Source organism: Lepisma saccharinum, chromosome 5, assembly GCF_977018435.1.
Source record: "Lepisma saccharinum chromosome 5, izLepSacc3.1, whole genome shotgun sequence".
NCBI lineage: Eukaryota > Metazoa > Arthropoda > Insecta > Zygentoma > Lepismatidae > Lepisma > Lepisma saccharinum.
This window is the reverse complement of record NC_139233.1, coordinates 17,922,077-17,946,498: the sequence shown is the minus strand read 5'-3', so window position 1 is coordinate 17,946,498 and position 24,422 is coordinate 17,922,077. Positions and strand designations below refer to the sequence as shown.

Below are 24,422 nucleotides of genomic sequence, written 5' to 3'. Positions count from 1 at the left end.
TTGCATTTACTTTTTGACTGACTAACATTTTGCTGTTAAAGCGGTGAAAAGCAGTATATAAAATGACATTTTGGCTTTAAAAATTTGAATATTATCCAAAATTTGATTTAAAAACTGCACTTACTACACAAAATAAACATATCCCTTCTAATAGCACATTTATGTCATTACCAGAATATTAAGTTTATTCCTGTATAAAGGGATCCATTTTTTCTTCTCAAATATTTACAGCAGAATTAATAATTTTTCCGTGAATTGCATAACTCTCACGATAATTCTGACTTCAGAAAGTGTCACGTCGGTAAATAAACTCTAAATTTCGTGTTTAAGAGTCTATTTCGCATTTTGCAGTTCATTTTGAATCATCATTTCGTGACAAAACATGGTAGGAAAATGTACCTCACACCTTTCAGAAACATGAAAAATTAACATTACAATGTGTTATTTCACATTTAGTTTTTTCGTGAAAAACAAAATATGCATGCCTCTAAGGATTAGCAACAATTTATAGCAATTCATAAAATTTTAAAATGTTGTTATATATATTCATGTTCTATTGGAACTACATCATATCAATCCACCAGAAAATGATTTCTAAGTTCACATGAGATAATCAGAATATTAAAATAGCTGTCAAACACTAAACCCATTTTTAGACACAATCTTAGTGCAAAATTAATGAAAAATTTGCATTTTACATGATTTTCAGGATATTCTGACACCATGAAAGTATTTTGTAGCATTTTGTGGAGGATACTAGAACTCTGGAAAGTACTGGCATGTATTGATGATCAAATTTGAAAGTATACTTTCAATTGCCACAGGTATCAGCTAGTACTGTATTGTTATATCAGAATCAGTATAAGGTTAGCCAGTCAGTAATGGAATAGGAGTAAAACTTTGAGCTTGCATTTTTCTATTTTTCACTAACAAGAAGGAATCACGTATTTGTTGTTGCTCTTTTGTTTGTAAGTGTGCAATTGCAATTACCACCACCAACTTGCTTGAATCCCTATCTATCGTAGCTTGTCTATTAGGCTGAATCTGTTGTTATTACTGTCATTATTAAAACATCTTGGTTTACACCTCATGATTTAAGTGACAGATACATATTTTTTATGTACTTAATGCAGTTTATGAACAGATTTTGAATAAAATGACCAGAAAATTGGAAAATGTTTCTACATATTATGTGATAGATTTACTATGGAAAATGTCTGAATTTCTGGCATTTCGCAGAACTACTGAAATTACTTTCCTTAATAATGTTGATACTAGGGCAAACCTACAACAAAGCTTTCTGAGAGAGTAGCATATTCCTTGTGTGTAACTAGTAAACCTCTTTTGTTTCAAACATATAAGTGGTTAGTTTCCACTTACTTTTATTTCTTCTGGCAATTAGCCTGGTAGTGCTGATGAGATTGCAACAGAAGCAAATGTGCAAAGTTTGGAGAAAATTTCAGCTAATAGGCAAGTAATTGCAGACAATCAACTCCAACAGGGTGTCCCCATGTTCTAGCTTGGGGTGAATGTCAAAGAACTTATTCAGGAACAATAAATGAAACGAGAGAGAGTCTCCTTGCTACATGTCTCCTCAAACACTTCTATGTTGCAGGTTTCAAGACCTAATAAAGTGTAGAGATACGTGCATAAATATTGGAAAAAAAAATCTTCACGTATCTCGGATGCTAATTTTTCAGTAATAATTTGACTAGCTTCCCCTGATAAAATGCATACTGTGCACAGAGCAAAGCCTTGGACACTGAAGGAAGACAGGCAGTGGAGGAAATCTTAATGGAAATCCAAAGAGGAAGAATAAGAAATGAAGAGATTGTCACAGGGCATGGGAGTAGTGAAGTTGCAGAACAGAACATACCAGGCTAGGTTTATATGAATACGGGACTGATAAAGTTTCCAAACGGAACATACTTTGCACAAAGATTGAAGACCAGTAAGCAGAAAAATCAGGTAGTGAAGAGTGTGAGAAGAGGACAGGATGGGAAAAATGGTGGAAAAAGAAGAGTGATAGAAGAAAGAGAGGGATGACATCCTTGCTGCCTCATCAGGTGAATGGTGGTGATGATAATCTAAATATAGATAAATCAATGTATACAGTAAGGCATCTAATGAAAACAACAAGCTACTCACTTCATCTGAAGATGTAGGAAGACTATCAGATTGTGTCTCATTGGATATAGTTATTCCTGCAGATGGCTGAAAGCAAAAGTATTTTAGGAAATAAACAAGAAAACTACGTATTTTAAACTGAAGTAGCTACATGAAACAGTTTTTAAGGATGTCATAAAATAGCATTATTTATAAACAAACTACATTCTGTCCTGGGAAATTCTGGAGCAAGCAAACAAAACCAAGTCTCATTTCATTAAATTAATTTTAGTCAACAAACACTAATCAAACCTTTGAAATTGGTTTATATTTACACAACATGGTTCAACTCAATGAACTACTCTTAATTTATGTACAAGTATAAGTTCAAATAAAAATATATAAATAACATACGTGAGTGAGTAGGAATGTTTCAGAACGACGTTTTGAAAGTCTGTACTACTTCCTTCATCAGGTATTAACATAAAAAAAAACTAGGTACCAAACATGGTACCGCGTTGTTAAATCATAAGTTGAGGATTCAGGTAGAGGATAGAAAAGTTAAAAAACTTACGGTGACAGCATAAAAACTTTGATGGAAATCTTCGCTGGTTAAAAATTCCCTATGTGTTTGGTCCATGTGTTTCACCCAACACTGACGGCAGTCACTAGTGGACTGTAATAGGTCTTCAACTTTTATTTGTTTTAGCTGTGGTTTTTGTTTTTAACATAGGGAATTTTTAACCAGCGAAGACTTCTATCGGAGTTTTTATGCTGTCACCATAAGTTTTTTAACTTTTCTATCCTCAACTTGAATCCTCAACTTACGATTTAACAACGCGGTACCATGTTTGGCACCTGAAGTTTTTTATTTTATTACCTGATGAAGGACGTAGTACAGACTTCCGAAATGTCATTCTGAAACATTCCTACTCACTCACGTAAGTTATTTATATATTTTTATTTGAAATGATAGTGAGTAAAACTCACCATTGTAATATACAAGTATAAGTACAATGGAAAAGAAACAAATATCTGACAGCATAGAATGTAATTCATTATTTTTGAATGAGCTTACCATTTGATCAACCATGCAACAGTTTCCCTTTCCACAGCAAACATGTACAACATCTGATGGCTGAAATAGATCTGAAAAGTTACTTCTAATTTTAAGTGATAGGTATTTTTCAAGGTTATCATTCACATATAAATTATCAAGTGTACCTTTTTAGATCTTATGATGGTCACTTTTAAAGATATAGTAATAAATTTTATTGATACCAATCATGTACTGTATATTCTACTGATCTGGCATATGAATCCCATACTTTTACAGTCATAACAAAAAGGTAGAAGTTTGGACTACAGAAATGTTTGATTCAGCAACAACCCATATGTCTATCAACTAATACCAATAGATTACTGCCCAATCTGCCCAGCCCCTACTAAAAATTATGAATAAAACCAATATTTTGAAATATCTTCATGAATACTATAAATATACATAATTGGGTCATTCAACATCAAGTGGCCTAAATTCAGATATGGTCCCTGTTTGACCCTCTTCAAATTTGATGAGACTTCTATAGGTTGTGCATATGTATCTCACATGAAGACCAGCATTTGGTTGAGGCACCTCCAGGGCGGCTTCTGTGAAGGTCACTTTTTCAATACAGCTTGACACGCACCCACTGACTTATGTGTAAATAGTCCTAAATTTGCTAAAATTCCTCAATCAGACTTCTCAGCATTTTTTTTGTAAGGCAAGGAACTACGACAACTTAAGTTACACAACTCCTATGCATGCAGCAAAACAATTTATGTTACTTTCACAAAATAACACACTTTTAACACATTTCAATTTTCCTTGCTCTATTCAAAGAAACAAATACTCTTGAACACAATATTTAGTTTTATCAATATTAATCACATTAAACAATGAAAAATTAATTAACATGTAACTTACAAATTGTTACTTTCATTTCAATGTCTATCTCCCATAACATACTCTCTTATTCCATTTTTCTCTATCTCCCCAAGAGTTTTTCACACAGATTGGTCGTCAACCACCAGTTCAACATAAATGCATCATACTTCCAATCACTCACAAGGCCGTTAGAAGCTGCAAATGTAAATGTTGTGATGAATTTGCCCCAAAATTTAGCAAGCTGCAACTCCTGAATAAATTGCTTTGAAAGGTTGACATTTCTCCAGTTCATGGGCCATACACATCTCGTAAAGATGCTTAAATGGTGTCTTGCCTGCCCCAATATTTATTGAGTTATCCATCCTTAACCCCCTCCTCCCAAAATTTAGTTCATAAATTTGAACCAAATTTCAGAAGCCTATATCTCAAAACTGACATTTCTAACTTGACCACTCTTAGCATGACTGGAGAGAGGACATGCAAGTTGTGTAGAAACCTTGAGTTTCATTTTGACATCTAGCCGTCATATTTGATTCAAAATGGTGGAATTCATGTGTTTATATAGCTCGTTCTAAACTTTTTATCGACAGATTTCAATTTCAATTCATAGGGATGGACTGATTTGAATTTTTTTGCCAATACTTAACAAGCATCAATGTAAAAAGTTTTGATCAATATTCTACTGGTCTGATATGCAAAAGGAAACACTATATTTATTATCAAATCTGTAAAATGATCAGTGAAATTATTGATACACCAATATGACTAATATAATGAATCATAATGACTGATATAAAAAATCATAAGGCACTCTTTCAATGTAAATAAGCATTACAAAATTGTATACCTACATCTGCATCTTCACTTGTGAAGATATCATCTTTTTTGGAAGTACTGCAGCATGTTTTGTCCTGGATAAAAATAAATTAGAAATTAATGATAATATTTTTAACAGAGTTTTTAAAAAAATTAGAGATATGATGAACGTAAACATTTACCTGTAGTTCTAAGAACCACTTCCAATGACAAAACTTAGCCTATTCCAATGCCAGGGACATCCACAGAGTTTTTTTGTTGTTTTTTTTGAGGAGGAAGTAAGCACGGCACCCATATCTCATATAATTGTAGCCCATACAATAACTCATCCATCAAATGTACATATCACACTCAGTGATAAACTCCAGAGTAGTACATCCAAGGGCAAAAGAAATAGTAGGCAAATTGTCCACCACCATTTTCATTCAGTCCTTTTCCAAGAATGTGATGATCATGAATTGAAATAAAAACGTCAATAGGCAGAGGGCAACATCTGCTTTACATCAACAGAAATTCATTTTTTGAAACAACACAGGATGTGGAATAAAGAGTAATGAAATATTGATTGACAATTTTCCTACTATTATCTTTGCCATTCACTGTACACAATTATCATAATGTATAAATTACATAAAATTCATGGAAATTAACAGATTGCACAATTCCTAGGCACTGAATACACACTTCCAGCAGTGTTGCATCAATGTGATTCCTTCCTATAAGCACTACAAATGTGAAGCACAAATAATACATTAAATGCTGAAACAATAGCAGCTATCAGGTCCAATCAAAACTTACAAGGTTGGATTTTTTATTTACTTACCATTGCTGACAATGCACCCTAACAAAGTATAGGTGGGACAGATGAGACTATCTGCATTGCATATCTGCATACTTTACATCCCATAAATTCAGATAGGCACATTTCCGACAGTTCCTTGACAGTCATGGAAGCTGTAAAAACAAAAAATTAAATATACACTTTACAGAAATATTTGGAAATTCACAACAAATGTTCTGGTAATTCAACTAGACAATTGCAATGAAGAAAAATAGGAAATAATATATGATAATAAATGTTAAGATAATGAATGGAGAACAAACATGATAAGAGGTGCACCTGGAAATTAAAGATACATCACATGTATGCCAAGGGGAATTTTGTTATGTGAATGTGGCTACACTGGCTTTGACCTTGATCACAAGGCGTTCTCCCTGTATTCATTCAGTAGAGCTACACTGATCATTATTCGAGTAACATGTGTTTAAAATGGGAGAACCAATCCACAATCCTGCCATCATACAGTTCCTGAATGCAAAATATGAGCATCCAGCAGAAATCTATAGACAAACTGTTGCTGTGGGAACGTTATGAACTATAAAAATGTTATAAAGTGGTGCTATAAATTTTCAGGAGGCAGGACTGATGTTTATGATAAAGACCTGATAATCTTCACAAAACTGATGAAATTTGGGCAAGAGAATAGCATGAGCTAATTCCCAAAGTGTCCAAGACCATGCATGATTCATGAGTGTGGGACTGTGAAATTAGGGTACAAAAATTGGACACATGCTGGGTGCCCAAAGCGTTAACAGATGAACACAAAACAAAACAGCTGGGTTCCGTACTCAAACTTTTTTATGCACTACACAGAGGAAAGAGATCAGTTTGTGGATCCTGCTGTGACTGGTGATGAAACATGGATTGCCACCACATGCTTGAATCCAAGCTACAGTCACTCCAATAGCACCACAACAACCAAAAACTCACAATTTCAATCTTAAAAAAAAAAAAAAAAACGATGGATTCAGTTTTCTGGCACGGACATGTCATTCTTCTGTTTGACTTCATGACTACTGGCTAGGGTGACTATACATTCTGTTTTGACCAGGACAGTCCCATTTCAAGAGCATGTCCTGGCCATCCCATCCATATTATTAAAATACCACTATTTGTCCAGTTTTTTAAAAGTGTAGGAGTTCTTAAAATCCAAGTCTAAATTTGAGAGACATTTCATGCTGAAAAAAGATGTATTGTTTTGTGTGTGTTCAGTTTTTTGTAGAGCAGTGAATAAGCAGGCAGTTTCTTTATGGAATTGCAACAAGACTGAAAACTTCCTGTGTCTTGACACAAACTCAAAAGAAAAATCTAGAGTTGTGCGTCTCATATGTGGTGTATGGTTTTCAAGACAATTTATAAACGATTGATGAAGAATGAAGCTGCTCTCAAGAAGCCTATGTCTTCTGTTAAATACTTTTGGCATTACTTAACTTCAGTTTAGGACTAACATCAAAGGTTGATCAGAAAGGACTAGAAACTATGCAAGTCATGTCGAATTTATAATAATTAATACCTTCTGACAACGGGAGATCATATTTCATTTATTGTTTATGATGTATCATTTATGTGATCCATCCTTTAATAAATAATTCATAATAACAATTTTATAATTAGGCCTAACCAATTTTTCAGGAACGGGGGGAACTGATCTCCTTGAAATGTCCCATTCTTGTGTCAAAATATAATGGTCACCCTACTACTGGCACAACAACTACATATTATTATATCCTGGAATGACTTCAAATGGAAAGAAGTGTTGACATGTGGTATCTGCCTGCAATTCTATATATCTTCACACAAAAATGGGGGGATCATTTTGTTTGATTGACTTATTGATTTTTAGTTATGGTTATTATGGACAGTTTCTCTATTTACCTGTGGGTGATGAAACACCACCTCTTATGAATTTAGAATCAACCTGGAAAGGGGGGGGAGGTGCTGTTCCCATTAATACAAGATTAGTCAAGCAGACAAACTGTTACAAATGAGGTTCAAACAATTGCAGTGAGCCTGAGCAAATTTGTACATTTTATGTTAGCAAACATGAAAGTGAGCCATGCTTTTTCTTTCTTTAGTCTTTTAATTTCAACTGCAATAAAAGGATTCAAATTTCATGCCCCTTGCGATTCTTGGCATATCAGCCAGTGGTAAACAATGCCGGGTGTTTTCTTTGTGATAGTTCCTTCTGTATTGTATTGTTCTACAAATTTTGTCTGATCAAAATAATTTGAGTAAATAATTCTGCATAAAGAGGGGAGTAATGTTCTACATTTGAGGGGGAAGGGTGCATCATAGATCTTGGGGAGAATGGGCACCCCTGCTTGTCTTCACCATGAATGTCACCATTGAACTTCTGGAAGGTACTGGAAACCCTTGGCAACTTTGCTGCAAGTGTAATAAGTGTTAACTAGTTCAATTGATTAAGGTTGCTGCAAGCTTAAGCATAACGAGCTTAATCACTTGACATAAAAAACACATTTCAACTTAGAAGCAAGGTTATTGTGCTGTCTGGGTATTGTGTACTAAACGCAGAAAAGCCAATAATACAAAACAATATGTGACAAAATAAGAGATTAATGACCACATATGATAGTGATGATAGAAATAAAAAGCTTAGTGATAATAGAAATAAAGAACATAAAGTTATGAAATATCACATAATGATAATTAAATAATTAAATGGAAGTAATTAAAATAGAATACCTAAATAGAAATAAATAAAACTTACAAAGTAGTATCAAGAAAATACACAATTTATATATATTTAAAAAAAATACTTACATAAATTAACACCAAATCTGTTACCCACAAAAAATAAAATATATATATAGTTTTTCTTTACTTATTGATTTCAGTGACTTACTGCCACCATTCATAATTTTGTGAATCTCAAAAAGTTATTTGTTTTGGGCTTATTCTATTGAACAACAAGTGCAAGAATATAATTGGCAAATTTAGACAATAGGTCATGTACTTAATTTCAGGTTGGTTCACTAGATGCCACTTGCTTTTATGTTTCAATTCATTTGTTCTTAGTTGTTCTATTTCATTTGTTTATTTATTTTGACCTATTCCTCATGGTAAAGTTAAGAATTTAGAGCATTTTTCTACCACTTAAGTCATGATTAACTTCCATAAACAAAGATATATATATATATATATATATATATATATATATCGAAAAACATACAAGCAATTTTAAGCATGATTGAAAAAACTATTTAAATAAAAAATAAATGATTTTTAATGAAAAATCATGATTTTTATCCACTTTGGTCTGTGTTGACAGTGGGATCATTGTGGACAATTTCTCTACCATTTAGATAATTTTTTTTAGTGTCATTTGTTGCCAAGCTCTAGATAGTTGAGGCCATCTATTTTTTATTTGTTTGGCATGAAATTTATATTTGGATGGATCACATTGAATACATTTAGAAAAAATCTTATTTGGACACTTATATAACCAAGTCATCTCAAATTCTGAATAATTTAAAATTTTTGTTTGTTTTTAATTCTTTTTCTGACAGATGGAGTTCTAATGTGACTGAAAGTGGATTTCCCAATATTAATGCTGACAGAGTTACCAAAATCTACAGGCAATTTAAAATTATTTGTTTTTGCAAGTAACAGATTTTATATTGTAAGTAGTATGTCAAACCTGTTTCTACTATGAATTAAATAAACAGCTTTCAATGGTATATACCATGGTGCTAGATCTAAATGTTTTGCTTACAATTGTAGGTACACTGATGTCACATTGTTGCTATACCTTCAGTTGAACCAAAAAGGTTTAGAAAAATAGAAGCATTCCACAAACTTCTACTAAACACAATGCTACAGTAGAGACTTTCAAACATCCCCAAGTAATGATTCCATGAACAAGGGAAAGTCTCCTGCAAATTATTACCTCCCTGCTAATGCTATATATTTGCAGATTTTAACTCTGGCAACACAGTGTAAAACAAAAATTGCATGTCATGGGAAGGCACCTAACTTCATTGGTACAGTCATGGACACTTCTGGGTTGTAACGACCCTATTGAAGAAGCACTGAAGCAAGCCATTCATGTCTGACCACCAAGCGCCTTGTGACTAGACAACCCAACCAGCATTGCAATTCTGGGGCTAGTATTCCAGTCACGGGTTTACATCTCTGTAAATTGAGTAGTGATGCCAAAGAGAAATACGAGATGAAGATTGTCGATCGTAATGTCTCGTGTTCTCGACATGGAATAATACTCGGTCCACGTTACGTTCCATTATTTAATGTTGTTTGGGAACGAACCTGACAGACTGGGTTTATATTTTCACTCCTTGCATTACAGTAAATTCCATATTTTACAATTATATTAATGCTTCGAACGAAAATAATGCCCAGAAAAACATCGAACACACTTTAACACCATTCTTCTCACACACGTGCACGTGAAAACAAACACACAAAGCTAAGTTTTAACTTCCAAGTGAATGTCCAAATAACAGTAAATGGAGAAGCACGATGTGCGAAACATGGGATTTTTCACAGAAAGAATGCGTCTATTTTTGACATACATGGTTTCTATTAATAGACAATGAAACAATTATGAGAGAAATTAACAAGCATTTTCGTCTTCAGGTGTTCAGGACGGAAACAGACTGACTGGAAAAAAAAAAAAAAACGTGATGCTATTGATAGTGTGTTGGTTAGCGTACAGAGCTTTCATCAGTGAGTTCTAGATTCGATCCCCACCAAGGACAATTTTTTTTATTCTTTTCTAGTAGTGAAGAAGTATGTAATATTGTTTTCTAGGCATTTTGACGAAATGATACACATCAAATTTGTTCGTTTAATCTGTATTTTCATTCTTCTAATAAGTTCTCTATCGCAAGGGGATATAGAGATTCTCTATCTATGCGATGGATATCTTCTCAATGGTTATGTAGCTACGATTCTCCAGTCCCTTCCACCCACTTGTCTTATTTATTTACTTAATTTCATATCTAACGAAAACACACAGATATTATTTTTGAACAAGAAACACACTTCGCGTCGAAGGTTCCAGACTTGAGTTCTGGCTCTTTTTATTGTGAGGGTGATTATTCTTGTGTGTCTGTTTATCATCTTTGTCAAAAAAATATTCCTCATTATTGCCGTGATTAACCTAGGGAGAGACCAAAGCAACTGAAATAACAAAAGTATAGAAAATGCAAGACACATCTGCCTGGGCATGTTATACCTTGGGAATTAGCAATCTGAAAATTAACTTGTGTTTCAGTCGACTTCTTGCGAAAGAGTTTAGTGTTGTCTCGTTTGGAGTGTTGGTTATCGTGTCAGACTAGCATGCAGGCAACCCGAGTTCGAGCCCAGCAGAAGGAAAGATTTTTTTGTCTAATTTCATCCAACCTTATTTATAAAACTGAGGTTTCTGCAAAACCTTTTGAATTGCATGCCACTCAAACAAATAAAGATAAAAATAAACTAAAAACTGGAGACTATGTTGGTAATCTGAAAGCAGCAAAGATGAAAATTTGATGTTCCGAAGCGACGATGTATTTGTGTATGTGTTGAAAAAATGCAGTTTTTTATTAGCGAAAAACATGCAGCCACATGATCATTGAGAACGCTTCCTAGTTGTCAGTGCTAATATGGCAGTAGCTACAATCTGTCAACACACACCAACTTTCACGTTTCCCGTAAAATGATTACCTTTCCACGTACCAAATTAATGAGTGCTGTCTAAAGCAATACTTTGATACTTGCGTTTGCATGTTCGAATCTAAAGTAATACGAAACTTTTTTTTTCCCAACAAATGACATTGAAACCATTAATAACTGTTTGAAATGTGATATTGATATCTTGTATAGAAAGAATAAAAATGGAGAATTTCGCTTAAAACAACTTATAAATAGGGAGCGGAAGTTGATGAAATGTCATCTTTTTTCTGACATTTTGGACACGATGCCCATTAAATATACTCAATATTACACTTCATCTAGAACCCAAAAAAGGTAATTTTAAAGTGCATTTTTTGCACTTGTTGCCATTTGTCAGGTTTTAGGTCCTATTCTCTGAATTTCGGCATTTTCCTGTCATTTGTTGCAATATTCGGTATATTTTTTCATCATATTTTGTCACTTCTTTAATTTTGGTAATATTCTTGAATCTTTTCACCAAGGTGAATATATGCCTATATATATCTCGCAGGATTGCAATTTACGAGCAAAAGAAAACTGAACTGGTGACAGTCTTTGTTGTGTCGGGGGAAACCACCAGGTGTCCGTCTGGGGCAAACTCAGATTTAAGATCAGATAAGGAGAGGCTGGAAATACCATAGCTAGAACCTGTTTGCACTGAAAATCCTCGTTGCATATTTTAATTGAATGTGCATGTGCTATCATTTGGTGCACTTTTTTTAAAAGCAAGATTGCATTTTGTTTAATTTCATTTTCATTTCAATTTTTATACTGAAACTAACAAATTTAATGGTCATTTTTTGCATTTTACGTCATTTTTTCCATTTTTTAGGATATTCTATAGGTCATATACCTATATTTTTTAGGTCATCAACTTCCGCTCCCTACTTATAAATATATTAAATTATGTGGATACCTGATGTGAAACGTACGATGCACGATCAGAGTGCCTGAATGTTGCATTGAAAACTGCAGAGAACAATGACTGACTTATGAACAGTGAAAGGTTTTTCCATGCTCCAATGGGATTTTATTTATAACTATAAACAAACAAGGGAGAAAGACACAGGTTGGTATGATGAACTAAATTGTAATCTAAAAGTTTTAATTGAAGAAACAAAACACGTTCGCGGTCAAAAATAGTGCATTCAATTTCAGGCACATTACACTAACTGAAGGAGTATTTTCAAAATTAATAGTATCCTCGTTCTTCACCTTTTTCTCAGTTGTCACACATGTCAATTTCCTCTATATTCTCAGTATTCTCATTGGGACAAACACCCACATCCATGCTCGAACCGAGTATTGGTAATGTCGCACGCTAGACAACAATACCTGAGGAAAAGTTTGATATGCGGTTTAGGCACAAGTGGTTGGAATCCCACTTTACACTATAGATCCAGTTTTCTTACTGTGCATAAAGTGGACTTAAAAAGAAGGAAAAAATCGATGAACTTGAAGGTTTCGATGAGTTCCAACTGCCTTGATGAGGCGAAGCTATTACATGATTTTCAATTGGTCAAGTTGCCCCGTGGTAGCGGATAAGTTTCGCGTAAAGAAGGCTTTTTGTTAGATTCCCGTTCTATTGCTCTATTTTCTTTTAAATAACTCGAGCAACCAATTATTACATTTTATTTAATAATTTATTGGAGTAAGAGTTAAATACATTTTTACTTTATTTTTGGGTGGAAATCTTTACTTTACCGTTTTAAATTTTAATTGTGAAAATTATTTTTTACGATAGTTTTTTTTTCACATTTCTCATCATTTTACAAACATACTCAATAAAATGTTATGCCTCGTGAAAAGTATACATTTCTTTCGAGAAAATGATCCAGAAATACATATAATACTATTCACAAGAAATTATCGTAATCGTTTGGAAAACAAAATTCAACAATTCGCACAGCCAATAAAATAAGAATATTCGCAACAGATAAATTGAAATATATAGTCGCTCGAGTTAAGAAAAAAATTGAAGGCAATCAAACGGGAATCGAACCCAGTATCTCCTGCATGTCAAACTAACACGCTACCACCCCACCACCTGGTATTCTGTCATTTGGACAATCTAATCGTCTTATGAGTAACGCTTGCTAAGTTTCTAATCTTTGAAGCGCTTGTAATTGTTGTTGTTTGAGTTGCTGTTTTAAGTCCACTTTATGCACAGTAAGGCTAATCGGGACTGGACCTACAGTTTAAAGTGGGATCCGAACCACTTGTGCCTCCACCGGGTATCGAACCCGGGACCCCTTGATTACAAGGCAATGACGCTACCACTGCGCCATGGGGGAGGCCCGTAATTGTTGTTGTGTGTCACAGAGTTATGTTTACTGCAACATTTGAGCACACAATCCAAACATACGTAAATTTTATATTCAGAAAACATGGGTTTACTGCACATAATTACGGAGCATGCGCTCTGTCAAGGACTAGAAGGAACCTCGCAAAAGTTACTGAAGCTTCTCTGCGGTGCTGACAGTTGGCCCCGGAGTCACGTGGTATCTTGCTTATTAGTCGACATGATCTTGTGCCTGCAGAACCAGCACACTGAAGTGAAGGAAGGTATTTTACGTGATTTTTAAGCTGGAAGAAAACATGCCACACGTTACAACAGACAGAGATTTGTCTTCAGCTTTGGGACAGACAAACCACACTAGGCATACAGACAGAGTATAATGTAAGAAAAAAGGAAATTATTTCTCCGTCTCCTCACACTGACAATTTTATTGCCTTTTTTTGGAGTTATTTGACCACAGAAACGGAATTATATTACTGACATCGTATCTCGTCTGATGGCTTGGTTCAATATGCTGATCAGGTTTCCTGACAAAAGCAGGACGAGCTACCCAAGAACAGTAATTGTCTATCCTTTAAACCTGCTTCCTTCATCATCCGGTATAAGGCAGACATGCACATACCACAAATATGTAAGAGAACTATTGCTAATTTGGTAACTTGTCTTGCAATTAAATTTCTGTCATGAACAGCTTCAAAGAAACAAAGGCTTTCCTTTTTAAAGATTACACTGAATAATTGTTATTTGATTTAACTAACTAACTAACTAACTCCTTAGCCTTCTTAAACCCGAAGGTTCATGCCTGCAGCAACACAGGCCTTCCATCTTTCCCTATCTTGAGCAAGTTCTATATACTCTTTTCCATCCCTACCGATTTCCCTTAGGTCCATCTCAACGTTGTCCCTCCATCTTCGTCTTGGCCTTCCTACAGGTCTCTTACCATCAGGTTTCCCAACAAGAATCCTGTAAACTCCTCTTTCCTCTCCCATTCGTGCCACATGGCCTGCCCACCTAAGTCTTCTTGATTTAATTATTCTAATAATATCTGGACATGAATACAAATTATGTAGTTCTAAATTATGTAACCTTCTCCACTCACCTGTCTCCTCATCCCTTTTAGGTCCAAAGATTTTCCTAAGGATCTTATTTTCAAATACTCTCAATTTATGTTCCTCTTTCAATGTAAGGGACCAAGTTTCACATCCATATAATACTACAGGCAAAATTACTGTTTTGTATATTTTAACTTTTAGTTTCTTAGATATTAAACGAGAAAACAAAAGTTTATGAAGAGAGAAGTAACATGCATTTCCTGAATTAAGACTACTTTTTATTTCCTCTTTAATATCATTTTCATTTGTTAATATTACTCCTAAGTATTTGAATTTGGAAACTGGTTCAAACGAGTTGTTATCAATAATTAGATTTTGATTATTACCTAACACTTGGTTTCGGCCTGTAAGCATATATTTAGTTTTCTCTTTGTTAACTTCCAAACCTATCTCTTTAGCAGTTTTGAAAAATATTTTAGCATTATTCTTAATTGTATTCACATCATCCCCCAGTAAGTCTACATCATCTGCATATGCTAACAACTGAGTCACACCATTTAATTTTAGTCCTTCTTTAGTTTCTTTTACCTTCCTAACAGCATATTCTAAGGCAAAATTAAAGAGCAATGGAGATAATGCATCTCCTTGTTTTAACCCATCATGAATTGTAAATTTGTGAGACATATTAATACCTACACGAATTTTACTTTCTGTTTCACTGGTGCATATTTTTATCATACTAACAAGCTTCTTAGGTATTCCAAACTCTACTAATATATTATATAATTTATCTCTTTTCACCGAATCATATGCTTTTTTGAAATCAATGAATAGCTGATGGACATTTTGATTATATTCCCACTTTTTTTCAAGTGTCTGTCTGATGTGAAAAAATTGATCTGTAGTTGATCTGTTACGTTTAAATCCACATTGATAATCACCTATAATTTCATTAGCATATGGGGTTAGTCTTGTTAAAAGAATGTTAGATAATATTTTATATGTTGTTGAGAGTAGAGAAATTCCACGGTAATTATTGCAGTTCATTTTATCACCTTTTTTAAACACAGGAACAATTATGGATTCTTTCCAGTGTTGAGGGATTTCTTCTTTATTCCATATTAAACAAATTAATTTATGAATTTGACATATTAATGAATTTCCACCATATTTAATTAACTCAGCTGGTATTAAATCAATGCCAGGTGCTTTGTTATTCTTTAGCCTTTTAATAGCATCCTTAACTTCAGTCAAGTTAGGTTCTGGAAGTAAAGGTTCTGCTGTGTGTACTTCATTTACTTCTGATTTATCTCCTACATGGACATTTAAAAGGTCATTAAAGTAGTTCTTCCATCTATTTAGAATATAGCTTGGGTCAGCTAGAAAATCACCGTCTTTGTTATTTGGTTAGGAAACTAAAATGACTTCAGTATTCCCATGCAGTACACAAGAGATTCTAAACACACGCTAAAACATACTACTGTTCGTTTCAACTAGTGTTGTCCATGGTACGAGACGGGACAGACTTTTTTTTTTCGAGACGAGACAGCATTTCCACGAGACGAGACAGGCCAAAGACTTTTTTCAATGTATTATTTCAACAATCAACATATTGCATATGTTTCATGCAATGTTAGTAAAAATGTCAATTGCTTTTTTTTTTCTTTCTTTGCTGAACCAACTGTGACTGGATAAACATTTATTGTCATTTTAACTGAATGGCTTATCCTACAGCTAAATGAGGAGCATGATATCTAGATTATGCAATTGGATGTGGCTCTGCCCCATTTTCACATGGAAGTGTGGAATTTCCTAAACAACACCCTGTCACAGCAGTGAATAGGATATGGAAACTAAGATGATCAGAACCCTAGTTTGACCCCTACAGTCCCCTGACCTTTCACCTGAGATTTTTATCCTTCGAAGTTACATAAGGGACACTATAAATTCCTCCTCTACCTCAATCCACTGCAGGTGCAATTTATTGAAACCATCTACTACTACAGCCTGTCTATGAACATCTTTGGAGGAAGAAAATATATAAACTAACTTACTCTCTAGCATTCTTAAACTATAAGGTTTATGGCTGCAGCAACACAAACCTTCCATCTGTCCCTATCCTGATCAATCCAATCTTTTCCATCTTTACAGATTTTCTTTAGGTCCATCTCAACGTTATCCCTCAATCTTCATCTTAGCCTTCCTACAGGTCTCTTACCACCATGTTTCCCAACAAGAATCCTGTAAACTCTTCTGTCCTCTGCTATTCATGCCACATGACCTATCCACCTAAGTCTTCTTAAAATACATAGAATTATAAACTATGTATGCAGTTGAGATCAGGTAGATTAATTGGAACTCTATTGGTAATGGGTGATATAAGCATATTGAAGTACCAGTTTCACAAAATTTCCTACAAAATTCTACCATTTTGTTACTTTTATGGAAGTAAAGGTGTAATCCATATATCCCTGATTTGTAAAGCAAATGTCTTACTAAACATTTTGCTTGAAAATATCCATTGGAATCACCTGGTGATACACATTAAGGAGGCAAATGAACAATTCTTGTTTTCTAAGGAACATTTGTAATTTTATATTGGATCTAGAATATTGGCTATTGATATTAATTAGTTTATCCAGTACTTCATATGCATTAGTTAAGATTTTGTATCAGACCATACCTTGAATGTGGTCATTTACTTTAGATATACAAATTATATTTTACATTCACATTGTACAACAAAATTGCAGAATTTTGCATCACATTGCAAACTATTTATAGACCCATCGAATCGTTAAAAATTTCTGGCAAATTTATTAATGAATCAATACACATATTTGCTTATATCAGGTCATAATAATTGACTGCCCCATTTCTTTTACAAAGTTATTTTATTCAATGCTAAAACTAAGATTCTACCATTAAATAATTCAAATAGTGAAACACATAAGTGATATCTTATCAGTAACTTATGTAAGAGAATTTCAAAAAAATTGATTGCAAATATGATTCTACCAATATATTTATATGCAATTTTGCCAAATTTACATGATTAGCTTATTGGAAGTCTGTAGGGTGTGAAAGAGTGAACCAACCACTTCTTGCATGCAACATATTCCTGCAAGAAAATAATTTGCATCAGTGCTTGAATATGTTTGCAAAGAAATGTGCAAATAAATTACAAGCAATCCTACAATTCTAGATATTTTATAAAATTATACAGAAGATCAGCTGCATTTGAATTTCAATCCTCTACCACTGAATACCATGTTGATTATTACATTATTGTATGATCAGCAAATCTCCTTACTTAAGTACACTTGCAAGTTTCTATACGAGAGGGTGCTGATAAGTTCCTGCTTTGCTCTCTTCCAATCATTTCCCATTCGCGATTCATATCTCATTTGAAAGAGTGTAATATGGGTATGTTATGGTGCAAAAATAATATTCCTCCCACAATAGCTTCTATCTATTTTTCAGGTTTGAAGTAGTCATGGCGGAGGCACAAGTCAGTTTCACGACGCCGGAGGTTCGGGGTGTGATCAAGTTTCTGTTCCTCCAAGGAAAGTCTGCGAAGGACATTCACGGTGAGATGTCACAAACACTGGGAGATAAGTGTCCTTCATACAGCACAATATAAACCTGGAGAGCTCGATTCACGACTGGACATTTCAGCATCGAAGATGAGGTCCGCAGTGGGCGCCCTTCATCAGTGATGGATCTGGCAACATGTGATGCTGTGCATGACATGATTCTTATGGATCGGCGAATATCAGCCAAGAAGATTGCAGAGATAATGAACATCTCCTGGGAACGTGTAGGATTCATCGTACATGATGTACTGGACATGAGGAGACTTTCTGCCAAATGGGTTCCGAAATGCTTGAACAGTGATCAGAAACTACAGAGTGAAGTCATCGGAGGCCATTTTGGCTCGGTTTTATGCTGGTGAAGAGGATTTTTTTGTGCAGATTAGTGACTGAGGATGAAATGTGGCTACATATCTATGATCCCGAGACCAAGGATCAGTCCATGGAATGGTGCCACAAGGGGGTCACCCCATCCATCGTGAAACTCACTTGTGCCTCCGCCATGACTACTTCAAACCTGAAAAATAGAAAGAAGCTATTGCGAGAGGAATATTATTTTTGCACCATAACATACTCATATTACACACTTTCAAATGAGATATGAATCGTGATGGGAAATGATGGGAAAAGAGCATAGCCAGGAACTTATCAGCACCCCCTCATAACATACCTAAAAAAATGATTGAAACACTACAAAGTTAAGTCGCTTATACCAAAGATAAAACTCATTCACTCACTGTGCAAAATATTACAGTGGAGCCTCGATGTTACATTCCCAAATTTTACATTTTCCTGCATTATATGAGGGGATATCAAAAAGTAATTGAGTAAATTTTTTATAGCCAAACTGAAATGTATTCACAAAAACTGAAATATACATTTGGAAGTACATGTATTTCGCCACCTCTCACGAGATGGCAGGTGTGTGCACCTAGCACACGCCGAGAGGCATTTGTTTCAAAATGGCAGCTATGCTTGAGATGTTCGACACAGTTGAGCTGTGAAGTGTCATTTGGTTTCTCTGTGGTCAAAGAGACAGAAACCACCTGAAATCTATCGTGAGTTGTGTGCAGCATATGGTGACATGTGCATGACATTCACAAATGTCTGTAACTGGTGTGCAAAGTTTAACGCAGGGCATGTAAATGTATTCGATGAAACCCGTTTTGGATGGCCTTGCACATCCCACACACAGGGCAATGTTGACGCTGTGGAGGCATTGATTCAGGAGGACTGGTGGTCAACAATCCAAGCAACAGCGGATGCAATGGGCATTTCATATGGCAGTGCATACACCATCATCCATGAAGAACTTGGGTATCGCAAAGTGTCAGCAAGATGGGTCCCCAGACAGCTCACACCACAGCATATGGAGGACTGTATGGGATTTGCTCCCATACCATAGGGCTGGAAATTCATTCCTAGATCGCATTGTTACTGGGGTCAAATTGTGGGTTATTCATTACACCCCTGGACGAAAGTGACAGAGTATGGTATGGAAACACACAAACTCGCCCCCATCCAAAAAATTCAAGACAACCCCGTCTGCAGGAAAGGTTTTACTTACCATTTTCTGGGACAGCCAGGGTGTCATTCTTGCTGATTTTGAGGTAAAAGGAGCAACTGTAAATGCTGCTGCATATTGTGCCACACTGAATAATCTACGAGCTGCTCTGCACCGTAAACGTCCAAGGAAATCTCTGGAAGAGGTCATCATTCTCAATGACAATGCTCGTCCCTTTGTGGCTTCATCAGTGACGCAAAAAGTCAATTCCTGGCATTGGGAAATTCTCAAGCATACAGTCCAGACCTGGCCCCGTGAGACTTTCACCTGTTCGGCCCACTGATGGAACACCTTGCGGCAAACACTTCAGCTGCAACACGTGAGTTGTGACAGCTGTGTGTCGTTGGTTACACGTCCAGCCGAACGATTTCTACCGCATGGGCATCGAAAAATTGGTGTCACGGTGGGACAAATGTATAAATGTGAATATATGTTATGTGGAAAAGTAGAGTAATGTTCAACCTTCAAAATGTATATTTCAGTTTTTGTGAATACATTTCGATTTGGCTATAAAAAAAATACTTGTACATTCAATCTTGATGATTCCAACGCAGTAAGATGTATTAACATTTTCCTCAATTTTACATTTTTCTGCATTTTAAGTTTTATTCAGTTTGGTCCCCTGAAAAATGTAAAATTGAGGTTCCACTGTATATGTATATATGTGGAAAAAAGCTTTAGGGAATGTAAATTTATATTCTTTATATCATTAAATATTTATACTTATATAAAGAAGAAAGATAAATTTCAGAACATGCTAGCTGTAGAAGAATGTTGAAAATATAGAAAATGTTTCATAACTGTCAAGAAAAGACCTTCTCTTTCAGACAAGAATATTTGTAATGAGAATGGTTTGTTGATACACATGATAGAAATTGACTTACAGTTGGTTATATTTGTTACCTTTCTTTTTTTCTCATTAAGAACCATTGCATCAAGTTCTGGTTAAAGGTCAGATTCAGGCAAATCTGTAGCTGATGGCACTTCTTCCTGTAAACAATGACTTTAATTAGGAATGGATCAACATGAAATGTACTGATATCTATAACTGACATTCAACTGAGCTAATATTTGAACAAGATTGGTTCCTTTAATTCCTTAATTAATACACTTAACCAAGTGATTGCAATGAGTTCTTGCATTGAAAGAGAACCTACATGTTTTGACAATTATTTTACAAGATAAATTGATTGAATTAAAATTTTTGGGTGTGCCTGCAGTTTAGGCCATTTTGCATCCTTCAATTTATATGAAGAAACATCCCCTTATCTAAAATTCTTATACAAAAAAAATAAACCAAGGGGTGTAAAAATCCCCTTAGGAAAAATTAAAAGTGCAAGGTTGTACAGGGACCTGCACAAGACAAACACAACACATTACAAAGTGAGAATATACTAAAGGCTACCTCACAGACAGTGGAAGAGTCCAGCTCTTCTCAAAAAGCCAAAACCATTTGATAAAACATCGCCCAACAGATGACAAACAGCTGGGATCAAGGAGGTATTTAGGGGGGTCCAGGGTCCAGACCTCCCTTCCCCCCCAAAGATAGATCAAGTACTAAAATTAAATAATGAAAATATACTCGTTTAGCATTTGTGGTATAATTCCGTCTGAACTTATTGGAAGACAAGGATTATATTGGGATTAAAGGGATTTCAAGGACACGAAGGACGTATTTAGGGGGGATCCAGGGGTTAGGACCCACCGAAACACTTACCAAGTACTAAAATTAAGTAATGAAAATATTAGCATTTGTTGCATAATCGATGGTTATTATTTTTCTCTGAACTTTATAGAAGGCAAGGATTATATTAGGATCATACGGCTTTGAATGACATTACAAAGATGATTTATGTACAATATTACTCAAAATAATGTGCATAAAATTTTAATCAGAAACTTACTTTTCTCCAACTACATTTAACATCATTTTTGTTATTCGATGAGTATTCAATTATTCATCTATTTGACTTTAATTTCATTGCCAGGGCACTTGTTTTTATGTAAATTATTCCGATCTTAACTACAGGTAGGCTATGTAATGAATATCTCTATTCTTATAGTCTTCTTACCTAATCGTGTAACAATAATATAATATTAATTTATGTATTGCAATTAGTATTAATTTGATTTTATATAATTATTTTAATTTAAACATTATTATTATTATTATTATTATTATTATTCCTGAGACACTTGGTTTGGACTTTTTCCTTGTGCTTGCACAAAAACTCCTTGGACACTAATTTTAGAAACAGTTTTTCTCTTTAGCACAATATATGGCGGAAGTTTTCTTCCATCTGCTGTAACAGATGTGCATCGTTGTTTTTCATATCCACCAGTTCCCACAAGAACACTTCTTTCACCCTTTTTATTAGCAGTAGAGTCAGATGGCATTTCAAAATAAACTGAGATTTGATCCGCATTACCGATTTGTGACAGAAGATAAGAATATTTTTTCCTCAAATTTATTACATAATGTTGGAAATGTAGGATTTTATCTTCAAATGCATCAGGAAATCGCTGGGCTAAAGTTGTTGTTCTTCGTAAACTCAGATTCTATCATCTAAAAAACCTGACAATCCAACTCCGACTTGCTTTAAAACCATGAACTCCAAGTTCTTTTGCCAGTGAAAGAGCTTTCAATTGACACATTTCTGCAGAAACTGCAAATCCTTTTTTTTTTTTTTCATAAACATAGTCAACCAGCTTCCCTTCTATTTCTAGAAATTTAGCCTTTTGTACTCGAAAAGCTCTCGGATTGCCACACGTGTTTAGCAGTATTTCATTTTTCTTTCTCCAATCTCTCACACAACTCTCACTTATATCATATTTACGAGCAGCAGCACGATTTCCAATTTCCTCCAAGAATGACGCGAAACTTTTCATGCGCCGCAATCTTCTTCCTTTTGTGGTCATCTTGCTTTTAGCATCCAACTGTGAAGCAAGATAAGAAGGAGGCTACTCAAATGAGTCACTGCAACACAAAACAAGCCTTTCAGCTGGACTGGCTAGACTTAAACATCCAGCTGGTTGCTGTCTTTATCTCTTTCTTGGCGCCGGTGTGACTGAAGAATGATTCCCTTGGCAAAAGGCAAAGGAGAATATTCTTTTCCCTTCTGTCTGCAAGCTTTTCAAGAATTAAGTTGACCCATTTTTTAAAGAAGGAGGAGGAGGAGGAGGGGAGGGGAAGAAACAATGCATGTAATGCAGTGCAGGAAGAGAGAACTGTGATTGAATTAAACCAGGACATATTTAGATTGTTTTCTTCCACTTGATATACGTGGCAAACATGTTTTGTTCTCTTTCCAAGAACACAGGCTGTGAGATAACATCTTGACCTCCACTCATTCTCTTGTAAGCTTGTGTAACGGGTTGCATACCTCCACAGGATAAATTGTTTATGCCTGGTGATAAGCTCTATACTCGAGTAAGCCACCCACCCCCATTTTCTGCCACGTTTGTAAGGAAAAAAGTGCGTGGGGTATTCGAGTAAACAAAAATTAAAAAATACTGTATAAGACTTACAGTTTTTACTTTCTTCTTCTTCTTCTTCTTCTTCCCTTCCTCGTGTGTATCTGAAGGTGCAGGATCTTCATGTACAGGTACAGATTCATGTTCAGGCAAATCGTTACCTGCTGCTTCGGTTTCTTCCTGAAAATGTTAAATGATTTTAACCTATGTTTACAATCATTCCTCAAATATGAATACTTTCCATTTACATGGTTAAATATCTCCAACAGCACAGTTTCTATGATAATTTTAATCACATCAATGAAAGATACATGAACACATGAAATTTCTGTTGATAACAATAAAGTAACAAGTAACAATACCAAATTTAAAGATACTGATAATCAATGCACCTTCAATCCAATTTAAAATTATCAATGTTACTTGAAGAACATTAGTGGTTCATTAACTTCCTTAATGCATGTGATTAAGCGATTACTTTAACTCTAGGTAAGAATTGTATCATTAGCTCATAAACAAAATGGCAAAATTTTACTCTGTTATGAAGTAATTAAGAAATATCAACTAAGAAAACATATCAGCAATAAACTAGTAAACTGATATTCCTGTATCAGTTGTTGTCAGCAGAGTACCTTGCCTGCAAAATATTAGTAGATAATGAGAACACATTATGGAAACAATTCAATCCATGAAGTTAGATGGTTTATACATGACTCAAATACAGATGTAAACTGAATTCAAAGTTATCAATGTGCCAGTATATTTCATTGTTTTGTTATGTAGTCACCTTACTGATTTCCAAAACAGTCATCCAATCTATTTGGTTACTGCAAAAATAAGAAGATATAATTTTATGAAAGTTGGTGTGTGGTGAAAACATCGGTGGTTTTCAACTCCAATTGTCCATCTGATTCTCCATAACAATGCACTATAATTAAAAGCGTAAGCTTCCATTACCAAACTAACACTTAAGTGATGTCCATAAAATTGTGAGTGATACATTCTTAATCTCAGAAATGTAGACTAGACAGAGAGTTGAAAATATATAAAGAATTTTGAATTCCTGAAACTTAGAAA

At 34.7% G+C, this 24,422-nt stretch overlaps 2 protein-coding genes across 15 annotated transcripts in view; both read right to left on the bottom strand.

Annotated features, from left to right (window-relative positions):
* LOC145988239 (uncharacterized) overlaps positions 1-8,611 on the bottom strand; it is a 93,663-nt gene extending 85,052 nt beyond the window's left edge. For 6 of the 10 annotated variants that reach the window (XM_083123091.1, XM_083123093.1, XM_083123094.1 and 3 more), the window contains exons 1-5: positions 8,472-8,611; positions 5,673-5,803; positions 4,885-4,944; positions 3,185-3,244; positions 2,149-2,214 (exon numbers count right to left, since the gene is read on the bottom strand). In XM_083123091.1, the coding sequence (XP_082979217.1) occupies positions 2,149-2,214; positions 3,185-3,244; positions 4,885-4,944; positions 5,673-5,675 (189 nt within the window). In that variant the 5' untranslated portion in view covers positions 5,676-5,803; positions 8,472-8,611. Of the gene's footprint in view, positions 1-2,148; positions 2,215-3,184; positions 3,245-4,072; positions 4,205-4,884; positions 4,945-5,672; positions 5,804-8,471 lie in introns of those variants that run through there. The other 4 variants (XM_083123095.1, XM_083123098.1, XM_083123101.1 and 1 more) reach the window with 3 other exon arrangements.
* Positions 8,612-17,715: 9,104 nt separating this feature from the next.
* Positions 17,716-24,422, bottom strand: part of LOC145988237 (uncharacterized) — a 139,083-nt gene continuing 132,376 nt past the window's right edge. For all 5 annotated transcript variants that reach the window (XM_083123086.1, XM_083123088.1, XM_083123089.1 and 2 more), the window contains 3 exons: positions 23,400-23,525; positions 20,756-20,861; positions 17,716-17,835 (listed from right to left, as the gene is read on the bottom strand). In XM_083123086.1, coding sequence (XP_082979212.1) covers positions 20,817-20,861; positions 23,400-23,525 — 171 coding nt within the window. In that variant the 3' untranslated portion in view covers positions 17,716-17,835; positions 20,756-20,816. The remainder of the gene's footprint in view (positions 17,836-20,755; positions 20,862-23,399; positions 23,526-24,422) is intronic.